This window comes from Dermacentor silvarum, chromosome 3, assembly GCF_013339745.2.
Source record: "Dermacentor silvarum isolate Dsil-2018 chromosome 3, BIME_Dsil_1.4, whole genome shotgun sequence".
Lineage (NCBI taxonomy): Eukaryota > Metazoa > Arthropoda > Arachnida > Ixodida > Ixodidae > Dermacentor > Dermacentor silvarum.
Genome location: NC_051156.1, coordinates 180,707,951 through 180,731,671, shown reverse-complemented (window position 1 = coordinate 180,731,671; position 23,721 = coordinate 180,707,951). Strand labels below are relative to the sequence as shown.

General features: G+C 41.9%; 1 protein-coding gene across 1 annotated transcript; it reads left to right on the top strand.

The window, feature by feature from the left end:
- LOC119446170 (short-chain specific acyl-CoA dehydrogenase, mitochondrial) lies at window positions 1–23,290 on the top strand. The gene is made up of 10 exons (XM_037710527.2): window positions 1–518; window positions 1,056–1,198; window positions 2,253–2,402; window positions 3,331–3,442; window positions 8,802–8,917; window positions 12,388–12,594; window positions 13,796–13,933; window positions 16,072–16,167; window positions 20,316–20,372; window positions 22,773–23,290. The coding sequence occupies exons 1-10, from the start codon at window positions 464–466 to the stop codon at window positions 22,926–22,928; spliced, it is 1,230 nt and encodes a 409-aa protein (XP_037566455.1). The 5' UTR covers window positions 1–463; the 3' UTR covers window positions 22,929–23,290.
- The last annotated feature ends 431 nt before the right edge of the window (window positions 23,291–23,721 follow it).

Genomic DNA, 23,721 nt, shown 5'->3' with positions numbered 1-23,721 from the left:
ACGAAGCTACGAAACTAGCATGACTGCCGCACAATTTTCACTGTATTTATTTTTAATAATCTGAAACAAAACAAAGTTCAAGCCTAATAAAATTATTATAAGTGCATTATAACAACTTAAAATTATTTTATGTATTTCATGCCACGCTTTCAAGAGCACAGACTTCGAACACTAGAAAACGAAGGAGAAACTAATTTTAAAGTAGTCCAATACATAAATGTATGTTTATGTGATACTTGAGCTCAGATTTTTTTTCTAAACTTCAAAGAGATTATATTTGATAGAGAGCTAGAATAGATGGAGAGTTTTTGCTTGAAACGGCGACAACACAAATCTCGGTTTGAAACAATGCGCTGTGAGCATTGCAGTGAAGCGGTTTTTCGCAGAACTGTGGTGCGGGGTAAACAGTTTGCAACTGTAAATTTGACTGCCTGTTTTATTATTCTACAAGGAGCCGTCATTCATGTCAGCGGCAATGCTTCGCAAGGTTCTGTCCAGGCCCCTCAGTGGGTGCAATAGTAAGTGGTTATTGCTGCCTACTTTCCTGAACTTATCGAACTTCGCTGGTAGCTCGAGCCAGTGCCTCCTAACTGCTCGAGCAGATTGAATGTAACGCCTACATTGTTCAAGCGTTTCCGTGTATTTTGGGCTATCGACGCGTCCTAAAGCATCTTCTTGTAATTTTTTTGTGTGCCGCAATGTTAGGTGCGGTAAACACTTGACAAGGTTAGCATTTTCACCTGCTGTTGCTCCGCTATGAAAGCATGTAAACTCGCCGTTGAGACGGTCGGCCTTGAGTTGTCTACTTTCTTTTTAGTTTGCCAGAGCTCTCGCTGCGCTTGTTTACAAAAGGTACTCGCCGTTCACGCGTAACTGCTAATGTCCGTATGCAAACAAAAGCGAAAAAGTGGTTCAAAAGCGCTTTGCGCAGCACGTATTTTCTCAGAACGTATATCATTATACTCTTTTCTCGGTCGTTACGTTTGTCCCCTGTGTGATCAGATTTCCAAGCTTTGTCATTGCTACTGACCCCGAACTCCTTCCCTTACACGCAGGATGGCAGACCGTCCGGAACCTTTACGTTCAGCTGCCAGAAACGCACGAAATGCTGCGCAAAACCTGCAGGGAGTTCGCAGAAAAGGAACTGAAACCTATTGCTGGTACCATTGACAAAGAACATCGGTACCCGCGTGAGCAGGTAAGTATTCTAATTTGGCTAATTGTGATTGCGCGGCGGGTGGAATGAGTTACCTGAACTTGTGGAGCAGCAAAGTGCTCTTGAAATAGCGAGATGATTCAACCTCCCGCCAGCTGCGCTAGACATGTGAAAGCTCTGTTCCTGCCAGCTGCGCTAGACAGGTAAAAGCTCTGTTGAACGTTCACGAACATATATGGATTACAGTGATATATCACTGTCTTCCTATATATATATATATATATATATATATATATATATATAATTTTTTTTTCTGGCATAAAGCATCACTTGGTGCAGGTCTTACATGCTTTTTGTTGCCTCTGTGCGCTTCAAATGACAGGCGCAGCGTATATATAAAGCATTACTTTCTATCCGTCTATCCTTCGCATTTCTACACTTCTGCAGCCAGAGCTTGCAAAAAATTTTATCTGCTTTTATTTTCTATGCAATAAAGTGACCGTGTCTGAACAGTGTCGGAACAAAATGGGTAATGCTGGCTTTGTTTACGGTTGCACGGTGGAAGCCTACCTGACAACCTGTGATTTTTGCTTGTAGTCTGCCATTTAGTGTTTTTGGCAGTCTAATTATGCAGCAGTTTTATCTCTTACGCTATAACCAGTGATGTTTTCCTTGCAAAGGGCCCTTTTACATGTATCTACGGCACAGGTCTTTCAGCAGCTTTTTCTTTCTTTCTCTTTCTTTTTTTTTTTTCTACAACTCTTTATCCTTTTTGTGGCAGCCATTTATTGGCATTTTTGGAAACCTACTCAGACAGCAGCAATTAATTCTTGAAAAGCTTCTTTTTAAGCAGGCTCTAAAGATGCTGAGAGGCTATTTGTGCATTTTTTAATGACAATTAGTGATTAATAAGTCGGCTGTCCTTCTTTCACTGCATTTTACAAGCATTGTACCTAATTATACTGAAATAAATATGCCTGCTATAAATATATCCGTCTGTGTATGACTATTCCATATTCGATACTTACTATTAATATTAGAAAAAGTTGATATTCGCCCACCTCTATTTAAAATGGATGCGTTTCTCTGTTTTCAGGTCAAAAAGTTGGGTGAAATGGGCCTTATGGCTGTAGCTGTGCCAACTGAGCTGGGTGGTGCTGGCTTGGACTACCTAGCCTATGCTATCGGAATGGAAGAAATCAGCCGGGGTTGTGCTTCCACAGGGGTCGTCATGAGCGTTAACAATGTAAGCAGGCTTCCAACATTGAGAATTTGGGACGGTAATTTCAGAAGATGAGTTTAAGTTGGGTAGTGGCTTAAGACTCCCTGAGACTCCTTAGACTCCCTGAGACTCCTTAAGACTCCCTGAGACCTCGGACAGTGGCAGTTGAGGAGCCACCAGCTATATGCGAATGATCGACTAGCAGCCTCAGTGAGACAGACCCTCAATGACAGATGGCGCTACCATTGCGCTGCATTCATATCAGCGAACTTTTTTTTCTTCCGTTGCTGCAGATGATGCACTTCCTATTTGTTCCAGACAGAACTGCAACCGAATGATGAAGCATAGCACACTAATGGCGCATTTTATTGGTCATTTCTGAGCACTGCTGAAAAGCTTTAGCAGTGATTTAACAAAACAACTAAGCTTTAATATGACTGTCTACGTGCTCCTCTAGTGCTAGCAAAACCAGGGTAATGGTGCTGAAGTCCTTTGAATCTGTTATACAGCTTCATCATTGTTATAAATAACAATTGGAGCATTCTGACAATGCTCTAAAAGGACTATTTAAATGTGCTATAACAGGTGCTGCTTGCAGAATTGTAATATAGCATGTTTATTTTGGAGCTATGTTTTCAGCGGCGCATTGTAGCCATTTGATTATCAATAAACAATCAACTTGTCTCGAGTAGATGATATAAAAATTAACGCTGTCAAAGGGCACTAGTGTAGGAACTTCTAGGTGCCATTGTTACCCATTTTTCATAGTTGCAACTTTACTGACTCATAGGCATTTTTGTATTCCAGAAGTGTAGTTTACTAGTCCAGCTTATTCATCTTTAGTGCCTATTAACAGGTTCCTAAATTAGTAGAAGGAACTGGTCATGTTCAGTTTCCTATAACTGACTGATCTAACTTCTCTGAATGAATCTGTTTTTCATTTGGACAACAGTCTTTGTACCTGGGTGCCATCCTCAAGTACGGCACTGAAGCTCAGAAGCAGAAGTTCATTCCGCCATTCACCACAGGAGAGAAGGTTGGCTGCTTTGCTCTCTCTGAACCTGGTGAGTGCACTTCCTTTAAAAGGAAAAAAAAAAGACTGGCATAAAAATGGATCAAGAACGAGGATGCGAATGCAGAGCTGTCTCTTCCTTTCTGTCCTGTTTTCACTAATGCATGTTGGCGGGATATTTGGTTCGGAGTCATGATTAAAATGTGCAACATGGCTAGACGAAAAGACAGAAAGAACATAACACACACACAGCAGCCTGTCATTGCCTAATCACGCTGCACATTTGAATGGTGAAACTGTTTTCATGCTTTTTTAATTGCAGTTCCTCATAAACTAGCTGACCTTTGTATCCTACCACACTTCCTTTGATGCTTGCACTGCACATAAGTAGAGAAGATTATGTGTCTCCTCGGCTTTTGTGTCTTGTGGGTCATGGTCAGGTCAAGTGCCATGACACTAAATTTTTTTGTTTAAATTATGCATTGCATGTTAAACCGTATGCATCCCACAGCAAGCTGACAGAATTTGAGAGCCTGTGGTGCACTAAAAATTTGGTACTTGGAACTTTTTTATACCCCAGTTGAACGTGCAGCAGTCTGACTGATGGGGGAGGAAATTAGGTGCATTCTGCGTGATCAGGTGTTCATGGTATACACGCGATTTCATTTTCGCATGTGCATCTAGGTGGTCAGCCTGAAATAGCTTCTGCAGGCGTTTTTCTGGTTTGGGCTGTTTTTATTGTGCGAGTGAAAGAATTGTGGGCACGGTGCACGCATTTGCTTTCTTTTTTTTTTTCGAGAACATTGGGTTGAAAATTGCTTGGGCACGGTGCAGTCGGACACAATACCAAAACCGCCTTCGCCAAGTTCTTAGCTCTGTTGCACACCACAGATCTATTGCGGCAAAGTTGACTTTAACCACACAAGTGTTTTGGACGAGCTCAGCTCAATAGCAATAATCACATTTTCACAATTATTTAGACGAACTTAGCATGGCCACTTAGGTAGTTTTCTTTTCTACTTAATAGACAGCTACAGTGCCATTGTTGGAAATCTTTAGTGTTTCGATCTTTTTTGTTTTACTATATAGACATCAGCACATTTTCAGTGCCTTGAAAGCTGTGTTGACTCAGTCTTCGTGTTCTCAATGGCAGCCATTTCGTCAGTGCTGGAGGGGCACATTTATTGCAGTCTTAGTTTTCTACTACATAAGGCAACACTTTGTAGGTGCTTAAAGACCACGTTCTTGGAATTGAGGAATATTTATGCCTTTTGGCATATTTGAAACAATGAGGTCTGTACCATTTTCGACGATCACAAGTACATATACAGTGTAAACCTCTTATAACGTAAGTAGCCAGAGTCGCGAATATCTGCACTAGAAGCGGTACCACACTATAACCAAAACAACGATTTTCAAGCCTTGCACGTATGCAAAACATGTAGACCAAGCATGTAGACACGCTTTGTACTATCGCGTGCACATCGCGATTACGTTTTTGCCAGTGAGCTGGCGAAAACATAATTGCGATGTAGCCGGTGCTCTTCAACCTCGACAGCTTTGCACCGAGTCAAAACGAAACAACTGTTTGCCGCAACCGCTGCAGGAAAAAACCGTGACCGCTATCGACGCGATTATGAACGGCGACTTTGCGCTGCTGAAGGCACGCGGCCGACGCACGCACCGAGTCTGGACGAATTAACTATCATTCGCTGCAACAATTAGCAGTCGAAACTGCGGTCGCTATCTATGCGATCATCGATGGTGACTACGCAGTTTTTTAGGCACGCGGCCAACGCGCGAACCGAGTAAAACGAAACTACTGTTCGCCGCAACCGCTGCGGAGAAACCCGCGATCGTGGATGACGACTAGTTACGAAAGCCCGCGGCGAATGCGGTGTTATGCGTGGCGGTAAACACAAGAATACAGGCTTCAAAGACAGAAATAGGCTCGAAAAGTTCTGGCGTTGCTGTCATTCACGTACAATTTCAACTGATTGCTGTGGCGATGCAGACTCCGCCGCTTCGTTTCAGTTGGACGCTTTTTTGCGTCGCACATTTGCGACGCTCCTCGCTCACCAAGCTCCGAAAGTAGTCCGAATTAACCGATGGTGCGGCCAAATAAGTCCGAATTAACGAGAGTTTGATTGCAATTAATAATGCATACGCCGGCCGGCAGCACGCACCTTGTTGAGAAGCTTGCTCGCTGTCACCCTTGTCGGCGAGATTTTCCGGCGGAAGCTGCATTATAACCGGTATTCGTCTCACGCGGCTTCACTGTAAGCGGTATGCGTATACATGGAGTTCTATGGAAGGGTAAACGGGAGTCAGAAAAGGCCGCGTTGTAGTGAGTTCTGCACTATAAACGATTACGTTATAAGTGGTCTATACTGTATATGGCATAGTGAATAGGTAAAATGAGGTATTTCACACTTAAATCATGAAGCAAATTGTTTGAAAAAGCTTTAGAAGATTTTTCGATGGAGTGAAGTTATAAGGCGTAAAAAAGCAAAGTAAGGTCACCTTTGGTCAACTTAATAGAACACCCTAAAAATGGTTAGAAAATTCTGTGGCAAACTGCCTTTGGGAAACACGTGCATGCACACACATTCTTTTTTATTTTTATTTTGCGAGAAAGTGAGGTGCACATTAGCTTTCTACTTTGTTGAGGAGTTTTAATGTCATTTCTACTTTAGTTTTCTACTTTGGGCATACAGAATTCTGGGGGCTTGTTAGAAACGAGCAAATACTGGCAAATGAATCAGTGTGTTCTTGCGTTTCTTCTGCACCTTGTTTAATTCGATCAGTTTCATTGGTCCTGATAGGGTTGATTTAACGGAAGTGGACTATATGATTAATTTGTCGGGACAGGGAATGGACGGATCATGCCGTATTTCGTTGGTACCGCAACATTTATAACACAGGAAATGTGTTCTAGCAGTGCAGCAGCTCATAAAATGTATATTGAACAAAAGCTGCATTCGATTGTGGTCACTTCATAGCATCACTTTTGGTTAAAACACATTTAAACCTCACCATAACAAAGTTGTATCCGAGAAGAAAAAAAAAAAAGCTTCGTTATGTGCTGATAATGGGAACAAATGTTGTAGGCTAACCTCATTACATCTGATGATGTGCTATATTGAGGTTCAACTATAGACTTAAAGGGACACTGAAGGCAAATACTAAGTCGACGTGAACTGTTAAGATACCATTCCAAAAAACTCGCAGCGCTTGTTTCGTGCCAAGAAAAGACATTGTTTACCAGAAAATTGCATCTGAAGGGTCCGAATACCTTTACTACAGTTAAAATCTCCTGCTCCCCAATCAGGGTACTGGTAATGTTGCATACGCCTTCACCGCCCTTTGCTGCCGTCACTTGGGAAAGCGGCGCCAGACAGACGGCACTACTGTTTATTGTACAAAATGCAAATGCGCAGGCATAGCGTGACCAAGGCAAGACAGAGTGCTGAATTTGCCGCTGCAGCTGCTCTCAGTCAAGTGGTGTTGATCGTTTGGGAATCCCACAATATCACATGGATGTGGCATTCTCAATTAAGTGCAGTTTGTGAGTTCCATGAGCTAGCAAACCCAGCGCAGCACTACGCAATAACGAAATTACTGAAACGCGAAAGCCTGGGCGGCGCAGAGTGGAGGAAATCAAACCTTTCATCCCCCCCTCTCGTTGTCAAGAGTAACGTCAATGAGTTCTTTCATCTTCTAATGCAATACAGTGATGCTCTTATTACCAGTGCTTGAGTGCTAGTGACAGTATAATAATATAATGAGTGCCTTCGTCATCGGGTTAGTACTTGAATGTCCCAGGGGAATCTCTAATCGTGTCCTGCATTTATCTCAACTTCTCGATTGCTAAGGCTCTGTTCGTGACAATGTTGATACCTCTGAGGTTTTCGAGCACTAATCGATCACTTTAGCTTGACCTAATATTTACCTTCAGTGTCCCTTTAACTAGCATCTGATGAGTGTTTCTTCTAAACACCATCTTCTCAAACTCTTATGCACTTGATAGGGCCCTTTTTGCAACCACTGCACTCCACTTTGTTTTGAAGCAATAGAATTGTTCTCCATTTCTGGATGTCAAGGGTATTTCACTAAGTTTGTTGTTGTTCTTTACGCATTATTTTATTCCTGCCAAGAGCTCTCAGGTAATGTACAAGATAGGGTGCTTGGGCGTATTGGTATTGCATTGCTAAATGTAACAGTGCGAAACACACAGAGACGGAGCTGAACACCACAGTACTCATACTTCCAACAATTTTATTTGCAGAAAGATGCTACATAGCACACTGTATGCATTTGTCTATCCAGTCATCACATATGCACAGGGTACGTAAAAATTAGAACCAGCAATTTGATGAATCCTATCATTGACACAATGCTCTGAAGATAACAGTGCTCAAGCTCTTTCTCAGTAAGGGCTGTACAAGGGGTATTGACGCAAGCGTCACTCCCTGAAGTTATGTTTTCTGCCACAACTACCATATTTATGTGCCTCTGATCCGAAACAAATATTTCTTTTTCATTTAGCTATGAAGTATAGGGTTACATGGAAATTCTGCCTTAGGGTGTAGGTTCTATGCTGCACTGCTGTAAAACCACACCTCAAGGCAAAATTCGCAGCCAATTAGTTTTTTTTATCTCCTAGGGAAGCCCATCCGTGTGTGTTGAAGCTCCCTTCTTCCTATCATGATTGCCTATTCTCCTCCTTTTTTTCGGGTCGCCATTTTGCGTTTTGGTTGTGTTGGTAGTTAGCGAACAGTGCACACAGTGTCGGCAAACCGGAACTCAGATCAAGATGAGCTGCGCTCGATGGCAGTCCTTTACAGCAGAAGCTGGAAATTGTTAGTGTTGTCGAAGAAGGGTGGGGAACCATGTATGATATGGTTGAGTCCTGCGTCCGCAAATGGAGACTGTTTAAAGAAAGATTTGAGCGCTGTTGTACACACCTATTTTGCAGGTTATATGCACTATATATATATATATATATATATATATACTTTTTTTTTTCTTTCCAGGTTGTTGTAGTTAGTGGAGATAGTTATGCGGGGCGGGTTATACGCAGAAAAGACAGTATCTTGCACTTGAGACAATCGTGATGCCTAGGCAAAGTGGTACACTCATCAAATAAGTGGGCAGCAACCATATGCTTTGCAGGGGACTGAAAGCTGCCTCAAGTAGTGGTTGCAGCAGGTGCATGGGCATATTCTAAATGATTAAGAAAATTGTACTGAATCCTGTGAGCAGCTGCCTAGCTTGGGGGTTGCTATTGTGTGATGCAGTATGTCCACAGCAGGTGCAACCACTTGTAAGAGGGGCCTAATAACTAGGGCTTAATGTGTTTTATCTTGCTTAATGTTTCATTGCTATCTGTGTTTATATACTCTTTTCAGGCAATGGCAGCGATGCTGGTGCAGCTTCCACGACAGCGGTTCTGGAAGGTGACCACTATAGGCTGAACGGCACCAAGGCTTGGATAACAAGTGCATACGAAGGTGAAGCCGCCATTGTAAGACATGTTGCATACATATTATACTATCTGTCAGTGCATCTTCGAAAGGAGTGATGCGACATGGCTGTTAGCATTAACTCAAATAAATTCATAACAATCAGTAACATCATTTTTCATTAGTTTAGTCTTTATGCAGTAAATTGTGAAGTACTAAATGAACAGTTTCTGTACAGCATTACTGTTATGGTGCTGCATAGTAGGTATGTTGTAAAATGAACCTGTAAGTTTGTCTCTCGAGTGTTGATTACACTACAGTAGTTCCTGCATATATCAAACCCAGACTTATCGAATTATTGTCTATATTAAACAGTTGTAACATTTCATTGCGAATTCCGTGCAAAAGTATAGTGCTGTACTACATGTGCATTGCACATCCATTCATCGCCACATTCAATATATCAAATGCTGCGCCTCGCCCCTGTGAGTGCACTTCTCCTAATGGTACCGTTATCACTTATGCCATCAAAAGTAGTCCATGACAATGAAACAGCACTGTTTTCGTAGACGCTGTCAAACAAGACATTTAATCTGAAGGGCAGTACATGCCATAGAGGAAACATTAGCAATGTCTCAGTGTTGCTCACTTTAAATAGGGGTGGCTCATGCAAACTGCGTCCATTCTTTAACAGCAAAAGAATGTTGTCTTGCTGCTTCAGGAACACGAAAGGCCTCCCACTCTGATATGCATCCAGTGTGGGGGACACTATCTTTTTTACTGAGTGGCTCCAGGCATGAAATAAAGAGCTGGACATGTCTGTGCCGCTGGGTTTGTCTTCTTGTAGACCGGATGTTACAGAAAAATAAAATAGGGCTGGAGTGCATATGGCAGGCATTGCCAAATCCTGACTGGGAGCTTACCACTGTCGTTGAAAAGAAAAGTGTACAATCATTGCATCCTACCGGTTCTAACATATGGGGCAGAAACTGGAGGTTAACAAAGAAGCTCAAGAACAAGTCAAGGACCACACGAAGAACGATGGAACGAGAAATTGTAGGCGTTAACGTTATCATATATGAAACTATATATCAAACTTTCACAATCCTCTTTGTGTTCAATATAGCTGGGATCGACTGTATATCCTTAAAGCTGTGTTTGAAGGGACGCTAAAACAAAACACTGTGAACTTATACTAGTAAATTGCTCTCAAAAAGCACTAAAATGCATTCCTTGGGAAAATATTTCGTTGAATAGTATCAGACGAGTATAGGCAAAAAAAGAAAGGCAGAGAAATAAGTGGACTCTCTGTGTCTTTCTTGCTGTCCAACAATTTGAACCCAATATGATAATCTTGGGCTTTGAGATAACTCGTGTCAATTCAATATTGTCACAGCAGCACTGATTATGCTCACTAGCTTATGTCAGAAGTATGTGAGTTGGAAAAGTAGTCTCTCCTGCCTACCGCTAGTACAGCTCCATGTTTGCAATGTCTCGCCATGCAGCTTGTTATTATAGATCCTATGACTCGCACTTTATCAGTGTTGTGTGCCTCCGACCTCTGCCCCTCAGCCCCTCGTGTTTTAAGGGTAGGGGAACGTGTTCAAGTGCAAGAAAAAAAAAATCTTTTTTTTTCTTTTGGGTATGCTTTAACAAGCTCAAATATTAAATTTGCACCTTCTGCCTCAAGCTCATTAATGTTCCCTGCATTGCATGTTTTGCTTTAAGGCCGATTCACTTAACTGATTAAATTTTATACAAAAGTGGTGGCAGGAGCTAAAGTTTGCTTCTTGTGGGTGAAATTTAAAGGAGTTACTGACATACAGTTAGACCTAGATCTAACGAAATTGACAAATTCCCGAAAAACTTCGTTATAAAGAGGATTTCATTATATGCAGGTTCGGCACGAAAATCTGGAAAAGAAATGCTTACCGTATTTACTCGATTGTAACGCGCACCCGTTTTCCATGACCAAAAGAGAGGGAAAAAAATCCGTTACAGTACCGCGCACCTCATGCTTTCATACAGAAATACAACTATCGCTCAGGATTTACTCCCAATGCACCCAAGTTGCGATGAACAAAAAAGTCCCAGTTTCGCCTGAAAGGCGAATCATCGATTGCGACAGCAAATTAGCAGACAGCTATACGAAGTAAGGATAGTAGTTTTATCGGCCGTATAAACTTGTAAACATTCGCTGTTTAATTAAATTGGTAGACTAATGCCTAAGCACACATACTACAGCACATGGTCGAAGCTACGGGAGCTAGGCTCGAAGTGCGTAGAAGGCGGCCATATTGAAATGCCGATGGCGATATGGTAGCGCAAATTTAGGGTCGTACTCGATTCTAACGCGCAGGCAATTTTTGGACCCGTTTTATCCGAAAAAAAGTGCGCGTTAGATTTAAGGGGTACGACCCTAAATTTTCGCTACCATATCGCAATCGGCATTTCTATATGGCCAGGTTTGAATGAAGGGAGAGGGAAAGGTCACGCCCACGGCCGTAAGATCACCGGGACGAGGGATGCATGCCCGCCTCGCGGACGCTCACACACGTGTGCTCGCTCTCACCTCGCAGTCGCCGTGAATTCGAGCGCGCCAAGCGCGTTGCCACCGCTTTGCATTCCGTCACAGCGGAGAAGGTGCTTCTGGTTGCTGCTCGCGCAAAAATGACAAAATTTGGGGTGAAATCTCTAGGTTGTCCACGGGGAAAATTCACTATTTCGAGGGGGTCTCCCTCTGCCCCTTCGTTACGTAGAGGTCTCAAATGCATGCGCTTCTGTGGAATAACGGCGGGGAATATAAAAACTTTGTTATATCCAGGAATTCGTTATATGGAGGTTTGTTATACGCAGGTTTAACTGTACTATTTTCGACTACTTGAGTTATTGTATTGTATGAAGGTCCTAGACCTCTAAACCCTATAAAAAATTGTGAAAAGCCTCGGAGCTCCCTAAATAACTTAATATAATAGCTTTTCTACAGTCAGTTTGAGTTTTGTTTTCCAGGAGCACGTGGGAGCAGGACATTACAACGTTTTGACACTCGCTCTGGCTCACTCGATTGCCTTTTGTGCTGCTGCTAGGGAGGGACAATGTACCAGCATAGCAGACGACCAAGTGAGCCAGAGTGCGTGTCAAAACATTGCAATGTCCAGCTCCCACTGGACCACATACTGTGTCGTGATGTCATGAGACAGTATCTATTCTCCTGGGCAACGAAGCTGAAACTGGCCGTAGAAACGCTATTATATGAAAATATTAACGGCACTCTGAGGCTTGTCACTATATTTTCTAGGGTTTCAAGGTCTAGGACATTCATTTAATGCAAAAAAAAAAATGAATAGTGGAAAATATGATGTCATTGCCCCTTTAAATTTAGCAGGCAAGAAATGGAAGGTGAGGCCACTAAGGTCTCTCATTCTGTTCAAACTTAGCAATTTGTTTTAAAGGACGAGAAAAAAATGCTCCTAGGGTCTCTGTTTCGAAATACCAAAAGTGGCCTATAGCAACAACTGATTGACGTATGCAGGTGATGGCCACGGTGGACAAGTCCAAGAAGCACAAGGGCATCAATGCCTTTATTGTACCGATGCCGTCACCCGGTCTGAGCCTTGGCAAGAAGGAGGACAAGTTGGGAATTAAGGGCTCGTCGACGGCCCAGCTCATCTTCGAAGACTGCCTCGTACCCAAGGAGAACCGGTTAGGTGAAGATGGGGCAGGCTTCAAGATTGCCATGGTGAGCTGGCTTGCGCTAGAACAATATCTGCTGCATCTTGTGGTGCACATTAATTTTGCATGTACTCACAGGAATGTTATCACTGCATTGTGCCTTGCTGTCCACGTAGACTGCTTTTCATCCTAATCTGCAGTTGTTAATAAGCCGATGAAGTCCATGACTGCACTTAAAACATTACTGTTTGTCACACTCAGCTAGTTTTTAATTGTGGTTCAGTGGCTGTACATTTCACTTATCACTGGGAGGAACTGTGTAAACCATAATGCATAAGTTAGCCTGTTGCTGTAGCAGACTGTTCAAACATAGCGACACATGTACTTGTTTGTCTTTTTGTTGGAATTGTTTATCACCTGCTAACAATTTATGTTATCACTCGCCGCTAGGCATGCCTGCATCCATCGCAACATTCTCAACTGTTGTCACCGAACTTTGTGTAATCAGATCACATGCACAACACGAATAATGTTGAAAATTCTGGAAGGCACACAAGCACTAGCTATTACGCTGGAACCTTTATGAGCCGCATAGGAATAACCGACGCGCTTTACCCGCAGGTCAGGTTTCATCAATCGACTCATGTGCTTGCCACCATTGTTCTGCCCAAGTGTAATTTGTTTTTCTAGGCACAGGTGTGCCCAATAAATAATTCGTTTTGTGACTCGCTTTTGTGTCACGACCTAATTGTTAACCATCACGACGACGTGACAATAGCATTACTGTAAGAGCTACAACCTGTGAGCATGCTTCATCCTGTGAAGGTCTTCCGGCTCTGTCAAGTGCATCCTGTCATACACGTACTGTAAAGGCAAAGCCACCTTGTTCTGATCAAACTCAAAACCTGGACTGTCAGCGGATATGTTAACTTCCCTGCACCAGTATTTATCAACAAGCAACTTGGAAGGAGCACCTTAATGGTGCAGCAGTCAAAGGGCTGTTATGATTGCTTGTACATTTGCAACAGGGTAACTTTTCTTGCTTGCACATAGTAATACAATCAGAAGAAAAGAAACTGCTGTATATCTCGTGTTCAAGCTGTTGTTTTCTATTTTGGCAGGAAAGTTCATTGTTTTCAGCATGGTCATGGTAAGAGGTGTCTGCATTATACTGGGGCTCTTTAAAAGGTTGTTACTTGTCTGCCATTGATTTTGCTTCTGATTACAAACAGATGGCCCACTGACCTAGTTTTCCTCACCAACCACAGAGCGTGCTGGACTCCGGTCGCATTGGCATTGCAGGCCAGGCACTTGGTATTGGCCAAGCAGCCTTAGACTGTGCCATGGAATACTCTGGCAAGCGGGAGTGCTTCAATCAACCCCTTCACAAATTCCAGGCTATTCAGGTATGCTGGTCGGGACCAGGAAGCAGCCAGAAATGTGTACAAAAATTGTGATGCAGATCAAAAGATACTTTTAGCTTACTAGCATTCGACACTATAATGACAATTGAGATATAAATTCTCGTTTCAAACCTGGAAGGAAACATGTACAAGACTAAGAGAAGCACTGTATTGTGGCTAGGCTTCTCCCATACACTACACAAATTTGTGTTGAATTAAGAATTGGGACTTGTTCGCTTTCTTGTTGAACTTGTCCATAGACAAGGGCAAGTTGTGAAAAAGTTTGAAGAGCACTAGTGAAAATGAAATGTGAGGGCAAAATGAAGGTAAAACATAAATTGAAATCTTCATTTCTTCAACCTCTTCATCTTCAACCCAGCTTGTTTCTACGTGTGTGTATTATTATTCCCTTGCTTGACTTTCACCTTTGTTAGATAACTGCCTAAGCATCCAAAATGGAGCAGTGTCTTCTTCTTGTTCTAAGCTTGTCACCCGGCACTGATAGTGTGGAGATGACCAAAAGCAACTAGTGCATATATAACCAGGTTCATCTATTATACTCGCATTTCTGCAGAAAATGCAGTTGAGGCTACCGCAAATTGAATATAGCAGAAAAACAAGCACTCTGTATAACATCCTGTGCAGTATCAAGACATTTCATGTATTTCATAGTTTAATTAGACACGTGACACGCTGTATTTCATGCCATTGTATGCACATACACTTTATCCCTCCTCTTCCCGATGTTGCTTGCTTCTGCACTCTTTCTTCATTCCTTTTATTTTCATCTATAAAGTCTTTCTTTCCACAAGCTCTCGCTATTGCACTTGCTTATTATTTCTTCACAAAATGTTGTTGATTGCAGGTTGTGCTCAATTTAATGAGAAACTCGTAAAATGCAAAACTAATCACAGTGAAGAATGCTGCTAGTTTGTATATTTTAGCATACATAGATCTACTATGCATATTTGCACTAGGAATCATGTCGGTGGCACAGCATTAGCGTGCTAAGGCTTGAGGTATGAACCATCACAACATTTACCTTCTTAGGTATTCTTATACGACCTCTGGACCATCTTTACAACGGATGACAGTGCAGTCACTCTTAATGAAGCCCTGTAGCATGCAATGATCTTTAAAGAACATGAGCTGTCTAACCATGTGAAGGCACGGGACACTGAAGCCAAAGAAAGCATGGTGGAAATTGACATTGTTTTCTTAATATAAATGTAGTAATACTAATAATGGAAAGTGTAAGAAAAAACTAATTTTCTCCCACTTTCAGTTTTCGATGGGAGATGCCATCCTACCGGGTGGCACCAGTTATGCATAGAGCCGTAGTTTGAAGAGGTATGCTTATAAAAGAAGCAAAAAAAAAAGAATGCATCTTTCTTGTGAGTTTGTTTTTTATGCCTACCTATTTAGAGTGAATCTGTAAAGGGGAGTTTCACAGCCGTTCTTGTGTTGTGGCGTGCTCGGTATCAGTTGGCAACACATCCTGCATCGGATTCCCAAATATTTGCTTTGAAACGTTATCTTACCTAATAAAAGTTACCTGACACAAATAGGCAACAACTTCTTTGCATGTCTTTTTGGCTACTAATTCGCTATTTTTGTTTCACAAATCACATTTTACGAACTCAACATTAGAGATCACCTAGGGGCTTGTACGGCTGCTGTGGTAACGAGCAACCAGTAGCGCTGCCAGTGTGGAAACCTCGAGGCGGCCGTCAGACCATGGTGTCAGTAAGAATGCACAGGCAACGTTACCAAATCATTACCAAAAATCATTACCAAGAACAGTCAGCACGTAGACCTCTGGTACTTCGGAAGGGTGTGAGAAGTCACTTATACAGCTTCGCTGTCTTTTATGTATCAGTTGGTCAAATTGGCACACACCTGTGAGGGTTTTTCCTTTTTTTTATGTTTGAAGCAAATTGGAAAGGTAGGCTTCTTTAGGGCCAGTTCTCCCATAATCTTTAATAAACTAGTCCAAAACGAAAAAAAATTAGAGGAGGCAAAATAAAGGTAACAACAAGAACTACACACATCAACACAAACTACTTGCATGCAAGTAGTGTCATCATGGGCAGTAGCACTACAAGAGTGATGTTTTCTACCTTTTTCCTTGCTTCCATCAGATGAAGCTCGCAGACATGGAAGTGAGGTTAGAAAGTGCCCGTCTGCTAACGTGGAGGGCAGCAATGTTGAAAGATGCTGGCCAAAAGTTTACCAAGGTGAGTTCCATTAGATGAAGCGAGTGTATTACGTAGGTGCACCATGAACATTTCCAAGAGTTTTGTGTGCGTGGTTTTCTAAATCTAAAATAACCAGCGGCTATTTTTCCAGTCTCCTGCAAACTTTGATAGCACGCTTTGCGTTTTTGGTATGTAATCCAAGTCCATATGGCTGGACTGGTTCATAAGAGAAATGTCATAGGTGGCTTATTGCATCGCAAGCAAACGTTGACACACAGCATCTAGGTAGGCTATGTACATTGTATTAAAGAAAATGCTTGTGGATTCTTAGAGTTAGTGCTTTCCATATTATTCGTACAGATAGTGTGTGGAAATGATAGTCTCATTTCGGTACAAATATGTAGAAAGATGAAATTTTAAGCATACAGTGTCTATGCTTGTGTAGTAGGCAAGCTTATGTAGCGTCGCCGCTGGTAAACTTGAAAGGGCATGCTAGCACTTGCATTTGTTAAATCCTCTGAAAGATTCGTTAGTGCAGCACATGGCTGTATCACTGTTGTGGGCAGCGCTGCTTCAAGAACCTAAGGCTTCCTGGACACACTGCGTAGTTATCGGCAAGAGAATGTATTGGCGCACATTCCATGTGTTGCTCTTTATTAAATGTGGTGTGAAGCTTAGTTTAAGAAATTCGAGAAATGTGACAGAGGATGGAAGAAGGCATGGTTGGAACATTTTGTTTAAGGGGAAGCTTTAGCTCTGGTGCTCCTATCTAAATATGTGTAAAAGGTGAACTCGGTTTTCTCGGCAACCACTGCACCAAATTTGACGAGGTTTGTTGCATTTAAAAGAAAAACTTAAAAGCTCGTTACTGCTGGTTTCGAATTTTTGATTTAGTCAATGTTTTATTAAAAATTGGCAAAAATCACAAATTTTCAGAAAACGCCACTATCATGTTCACAACTCTGTAACTCGGGAATGAAAAATGGTATCACAATTCTGTGCATTGCATCTAATAGTACTTCTAAAGCAAATAAGATTGATATATTACACATGTATCTAAAATAATTTAGTAATACGGAAATACAGCTTTTGCAGAACCCTTGTGCACAACGTAGCAAATTCACGTAAGACATATCAAATTTGTCTGCTTTGAATGGTCTAATGGATGCCGTTGACAAAGCCGCAATATCTGTTTGATGCAGTGCTATTAATTTGTAAACTTCGTGCTTCTTCTTTTTTTAACTTTTGAATTTTTGAGAATTCTTTAACAAAGTTCAGACCCTATATCGAAATTCGGCTTCGAACAGTCACTAGAGTTGAACTTTCTCTCTCCAATGTAACAAATTTAATCAAAATTGGTCCGGTCCTGGGGTTATCTCGGAAAAGCAGTTTCTGTTTTACATGTACAGTCAACGGCCGACTTTCCTGACGCCGGATTTTTCGGACATGCCCGATAATTCGGGCACCTTCGTGGCACCGCCCATACCCCATAGAGTCAATGTATAAAAACGTGTAAAATTTATGGCACAAATAACCTTTGCCGTTCAATTTTTTGGACTTTTTGCCATGACCGCAGTTCCGAAACGGCATTAATCGTATCCACCATCCGCCACCATTTTGATTATCTCACGTGCTCGAGCCAGCGCTCTCGCACGCAAATCCGCTGACAGCCGTAGCCACCACCGCGGCAGCGCTAGGCTTAGCTACTTCGACGTTCGTTACCAAGCATCTTTCTGTTCGGTGCTGTGAGCTATGGCACCGCACCGACACTCCGCCTTTGTAATCCTCGCCAATGCATTGGAAGCTCGGAAAGCACGGCGTGTTGCATAATGCTTTACAAAAGTCAACTTTGCCTAAATACAGCAGTGTTATGCAGTGAAGCATACGAACTATTGCATTGTAGCATACCATGCGTGGGAAGGAGCAATTGTCATGGGACACGGTATATATTCCTTAATTATACACACTTACACCCGCCATCTCCTATCGTAGTGCGAGCACTGACGCACCTAATAAATGTACTGGCAGGCCTTAAGAGTCATTTAGGACGTGCCTGTGGCGATTTGAGCCCTTGGGGGCAGTAAAAGGCATGCATTTGTTTTTTCGGACGTTTTCATGGCCCCTAGGGAATCCGAAAGATCGGACATTGACTATATTTGAATAGGCCGTGCCGGAGTTGGGCTCAAGTTAGAGCTTCCTCTTAAGAAGTCATGGAACAATGTCCAAATTGCATGTCATTCTATGTACAGTCATGACTGCATTCTGCAGCTGGGCATGAAGTTACTGGCTCACTTGCCAGCCCCAGGTGGCTGCATTATTGTGGAGGCAGAGTGAAAAAGAAGAAATGCTTTTCCTTGTGCGAAGCTGTAGATGCATGTTAACAACAAGGGCAAAGGGGTTCAGAACTGTGGTGTCTCTCAGTAGTCCCTGTGTTGACTTCGGACCTTAGACACCATCAGTCAGTCAATCAATAAGGGCGGTTTTCAATCAAATTTCTTATCAAATAATGCGTTTATTAGTAGGAACGAAATTTTTTTGCTGTTAAAAAATATGAACTGGACAGTCCCTTTGATTGGGGCAAGGTTGGACAATCACCATTTTCATTCACACTGTGTACACTCCTGTGGCAACTTGTTTGCTGGTATTGAGGTTAAAAAGAAAACGGCTGTAGGTAAAATATTGTGCTCGCAACTGGGTTTATTTATTAGTGTACAAACTGTCAAGGTGCCATAATTGATCGCAGCTTCAGAGTAGTGCTTTAAGTGTCTGGTTGTATTTAGGAACCTAGTTGTAAATGCCACATTTATTTAACACAAGTTGTAGCATGCTCATTATTGAATCACATCATCATGCTAGACTTGTCCTTAGCAGCAGAAAGCCATAGCCACTTGATGAAACGCGATGTATGACGCATTGAGAAATTGCGCCAGAAAAAGTTACACCAGGTTTAAACACAGCTGTGAATAAGAAATCATTATGGTATCATTGTGCTGGTGTAAGGTATGTTTATAAGGTGAGCTAGGTGGTGGAAGGTTGGGGCAGTCCACTAGTGTCTTTGCAATATGGTCACACAAACTGCTTAGCTTGGTATATACTCAATGCTTCAAGATCTCTGCAAGCAATTAACAAAAACAACTTGTGGGTCCTTCCACTTGCACTTGTGAAAATGCACAGTCTGTCAAAGTTCCCACGACCAATGCCGTGCAGGAGCCAGATATTCTGGATTTTCTGCCCTGAAACTTCTGCTGAGGTGTTGTATGTGAAAAAAAAAAAAACTATTTTATTGAAAAAATTTCAGCACTTTACCATCTTGCCCGGCAAACTTGCATGTGACAGGTGCAAATTTTCATAGAAAAATTGCAGTTTCAAATATTAGCAGCACCTTGATGCTTCGGTACAGGACTGCTGAACTCAGTATTGCATATATAGACAGTTCATATTGATGTGGTACCCAAAATAAATAAGAGCATTCAACAACAACAAAACCAATGTATTCCTCCTCAGTGATGAGTTCACTAGGAAGTTAAAATGAAATTATTTCAGGCATATTGATCTGCCACAGTAGTACAGTGCCTGTGGCATTGTGCTGCTAAGCTCGAAATTGCAAGTTTGATCCCGGCCGTGGTGGCCGCATTTCGATAGGGACGAAATGCAAAAACGTCTGTGTACTTAGATTTAAGCACACGTTAAAGAACCCTGGTTGTCGAAATTACTTTGGAGTTGACCGCTACAGCATGCCTCTAATCGGATCATTATTTTAGCACATGAATCCCCGGATTTAAATTGAAATTTCAAGCATGTTGCTTTTCATTTAATCACATCAACAAATCAGATATTAAATTGGAGCCGACTAGATTATGTAGTAGTTCTGATTGTGCACTATGTTCACATTGTGTTATCTGTGACTGCGTTCTTGTTCTGTATTGTTTTGAACTCTCATTTAAGACTCCTTGTCATGTATTGGGCCCACTTCCTTTGGTCTCTATAAAGAGATTGGCAGTACATGTATTTCATGGCAGTACATAACAGCTTTTATTGCCATATATGCCTGACACCATCATTATGTCTGTCAGCCAGCATATCCGTTTTAGCATGTTGTTGCCTTGCCCACTCAAGATACTGCTTTATCCATACCCACAATGCTTTTTGAATGCCACTTAGCATTTATGTGTCCACTATCTTTGCAGGAAGCTGCCATGGCAAAACTAGCTGCTTCAGAGGCAGCGACCTTTGTAGCACATCAGGTAAGGCGGAGGATTTTGATGTAAAAGTGAAAAGTTGGAATTGTTGGCTCTGGTCGACTAAACATTGTTTCAGAGCGGGATTATCTACAGGCCGCGAGTCGCATGTGGCTCGCTAGTGGATTTTAGTGGCCTGTGGCCGAGTTCAGACATTGATGGTGTGTTGGTGCAGCAATCAGTGTGTATGATGAGAAAAACGACAATTTTGTCACCAAACAGAACACACTACTGCTGTTGCAGTAAAAAGAAAAGGTGTGAGATTGTACAGATGTATTTTGGGAACAGATCCAAAAGGCACGCAACCACCACATGCATTCATGAAGTTAACGACACCAAGACTGCATGATTTGCACAGCGTTAATAATTTAATCGACCTGGCACTTTCTTAATACGGCTTTGATTGAATGATAGCGGGCAGAAGCACCTGCGAACCGACGCTATAATTCGGTATGTTTGCCTTACTTTTCTACTTTCACAAGCATTTTCTCATACGGCAGTGCATCGGGAGTAAATGTCAATCAAGGCTTTCGGACATAACATCATTGGCACCAACGACATCGCTCAAGGCTTTGTACTAGGACAATACAAATAAGTTGCCGATCAGGCTTGGTGGGTAAATTCTTTGTTGTGCGATTAGCTGGACTCGCAGCATTGCTATTTGGATGCAGACATCCATTCTAAAGGTGAAAACACCATTTTCTTTCCGTTTCATACTAGTTAACTGAAATGGGAATGGCGTCTTTTTCAATATTTGCTAGCATCGGGTAATCAGAGTGAGGCCTGCCTTTGGTATTGAATGACCATCGTGATGTCACAAATCGTGCTCGGGACAGCACCAAGTGCAATAAAACAGCCAACCCCTAGTTCCCTTCCGCGAGCAAGAATGCAGCGTCTCTCAGTAAATTGAGGTCTGCGTGAGCCCCAGAGAGGTTCATTTTGGCCCACGCTGGAACAGGGCCCACTAAAGGAAAAGGATAGATTAGCGTAGAGAAAATGACGAGTCAGCATGTGTCCTGTCCTCCTCACATCCTTTTTCCACTAGAATAATGTTTCGTCTCAAAGGATCTTGAGTGGTGCTAAAAGCAAAATGCAGTACTCCTCACTAAGAATGTGACTCCTTCTTAAGACAGAACGTCACTTAAGAGGAAGCTTTAGCTCGGGGGCTGATTTCTAAATACGTGGGAAAGGAAAAATCTTTTTTCTTGACAACTACTGCACTGAATTTTATGAGCTTTGCTACTTTTAAAAGAAAAAGTTAAAAAGCTAGTGACTGTAGAAAACAGATTTTTCATTTAGGTCGTCAGTTTTCTTATAAAAAATTGTTTGAATATTGCAAAATTTTTAAAAATACACATATGTGAAACTATCAAGTTTACAACTATAACTCGGCAATGAAGAACAATATCACAATTCTGTAAACTGTACCTAATAGTACATCTAAAGCGGACAAAATTGGTAGATTATACGCCGCTATAGAATATACCAATATTACGTGAGTAGGACTTTTGCAAAACACTCGTAAACATTGCACCAATTTTACGTATGCTGTAAATTCATATATCAAATTTGTCCACTTTAGATGCTCTAACAGCTGCAGTTTACAGAACAGCGATATCTGTTTTGGGTGTGGAGTTGCGCATTTGTAAACATTGTGCTTTTTTTTTTTTAAGCATACCAATTTATGGCAACTTGTGCAAAAAAAATTCCAACTCCTAAATAAAAAATTCCACTTTTGAACAGTTCCTAGAATTTAACTTTTACTCTCAATTGCAACAAATTTAATTCAAATAGATCCTGATGTTTTATCAAAACCATTTCTGCGTTTTACATGTATTTGAATAGGCAACATCGGAGTTGGCCACAAGCTAAAGCTTCCTATTAAGACAGGGGACCAGAGGAAGATGGAGACTCAAAGTGATCACCAGTGGTTGAGCAAATGATGTCTCAGCTAAAATTTCGATTTGAATACTTGTCTGTTGGGCCCTGACAAAGACGATTTAACTCCCTTTGTCAGAACATTGGATCCAGCTTGAGAAAGCCCTTATTCAACCACTGCTAATAACTTTCTTTTCGCTTTATAATTCATTTGTTACATTTACATTTGTTATGCAAGTTCTTAAGTGTGTTGAAAATAATACTCTAATAGACAGGGTCTCATCATAGGCAATTTGGGACAATAAGTTGCACTGATTTAAAGCATCCTTGACCAGTGCCTGGTGATTTGCACGGGTGAAAACCTGTCATCTCATTTGACAAGTGCTGTTACACCACTGAGCATGCGTGCTAGTTCAACAGTGCAAATGCACACATTTGCACTGTTTATTGTTGTGTGGAAGCTTCACAAACGTTGGTTTCCTTCCTTGCTAGTTTATCGTTGCCTTTTTTTTTTTGTCTTCTTTTTAGGGACTACAAATACTAGGTGGCATGGGCTACGTAACTGACATGCCGGCAGAGCGGCATTACCGTGACGCCCGCATCACCGAGATCTACGAGGGCACCAGCGAAGTGCAGCGTATTGTGATAGCTTCTAACTTGCTCAAGGAGCACGGCATTGTGTGATTGGGATTACGCTTTATATCGGTCCACTTGCAGGTGGGTGATAGCGGTGATACTGTGTATGCGGCCAACGCTGGAGATTTTTTAAAGGCAAAAGGAATTATTCCAAAGGCCATGTCTTCACTATAAAGCAGCAGCTGCGCCTGCTGCAGGGATGTGGCTTTGCGACAGCCAATAGGTCACAGCAAGCCTCTGAGCTTTGCTGGTGTCACATAACAATGTCACTACGTGTACAAAATATGCTGTGGCCTGAAGAGTGAGAAATAACTTAGTCATGATGAAAGAGAGACTGCGATGGAAAGAAGCTCAGGTCTTTGGGTGTGGGCACAAAGTTTATATCTTTAATAAAACCGTTACAAAGCAGGTATTTGTGCTGTTCAGTTTCTTTCTATACACTGCTGTAGCTATGCTATTGCGTCCCGACGGTAGTGATGTGTAAGCTGAAAAATCTGAAGAGCTTGTCAGCTTAACACCAAATTATTGCTTTTTTAAATGCAGACTCCTGAAAAAAATTGCTGGTTAGGCCTAGTGACCTTCTTTGCAACCATTCACATGGTGGCATGCGACAAACCGTCGCTGGTAGCTTTCTACTAATATGTTCAGCAGTAATCGTCTACAATTCACGGGCATGAATTGAACTGATGATTGTAGAAGTGATGGTCAGGTCCATGGGTGGCCAGCCGGCAACTACCACAAGCCCCACAATGATTGCCTCTGTGCTTACTGGACAGAATGGCAAAAGCTTGCACAACATAGCCCTAGCAGCCATCATTATAACTATCAAATTGTATACGAT

What these genes read in the sequence shown, in the direction of transcription:
- LOC119446170 (XM_037710527.2), top strand. Translation starts at nt 464, where the DNA reads ATGTCAGCGGCAATGCTTCGCAAGGTTCTGTCCAGGCCCCTCAGTGGG. An exon ending in TCGTCATGAGCGTTAACAAT is followed by an intron (nt 2,403 to 3,330) that starts GTAAGCAGGCTT and finishes TTTGGACAACAG; the next exon opens with TCTTTGTACCTGGGTGCCAT. An exon ending in CGACCTTTGTAGCACATCAG is followed by an intron (nt 20,373 to 22,772) that starts GTAAGGCGGAGG and finishes TCTTCTTTTTAG; the next exon opens with GGACTACAAATACTAGGTGG.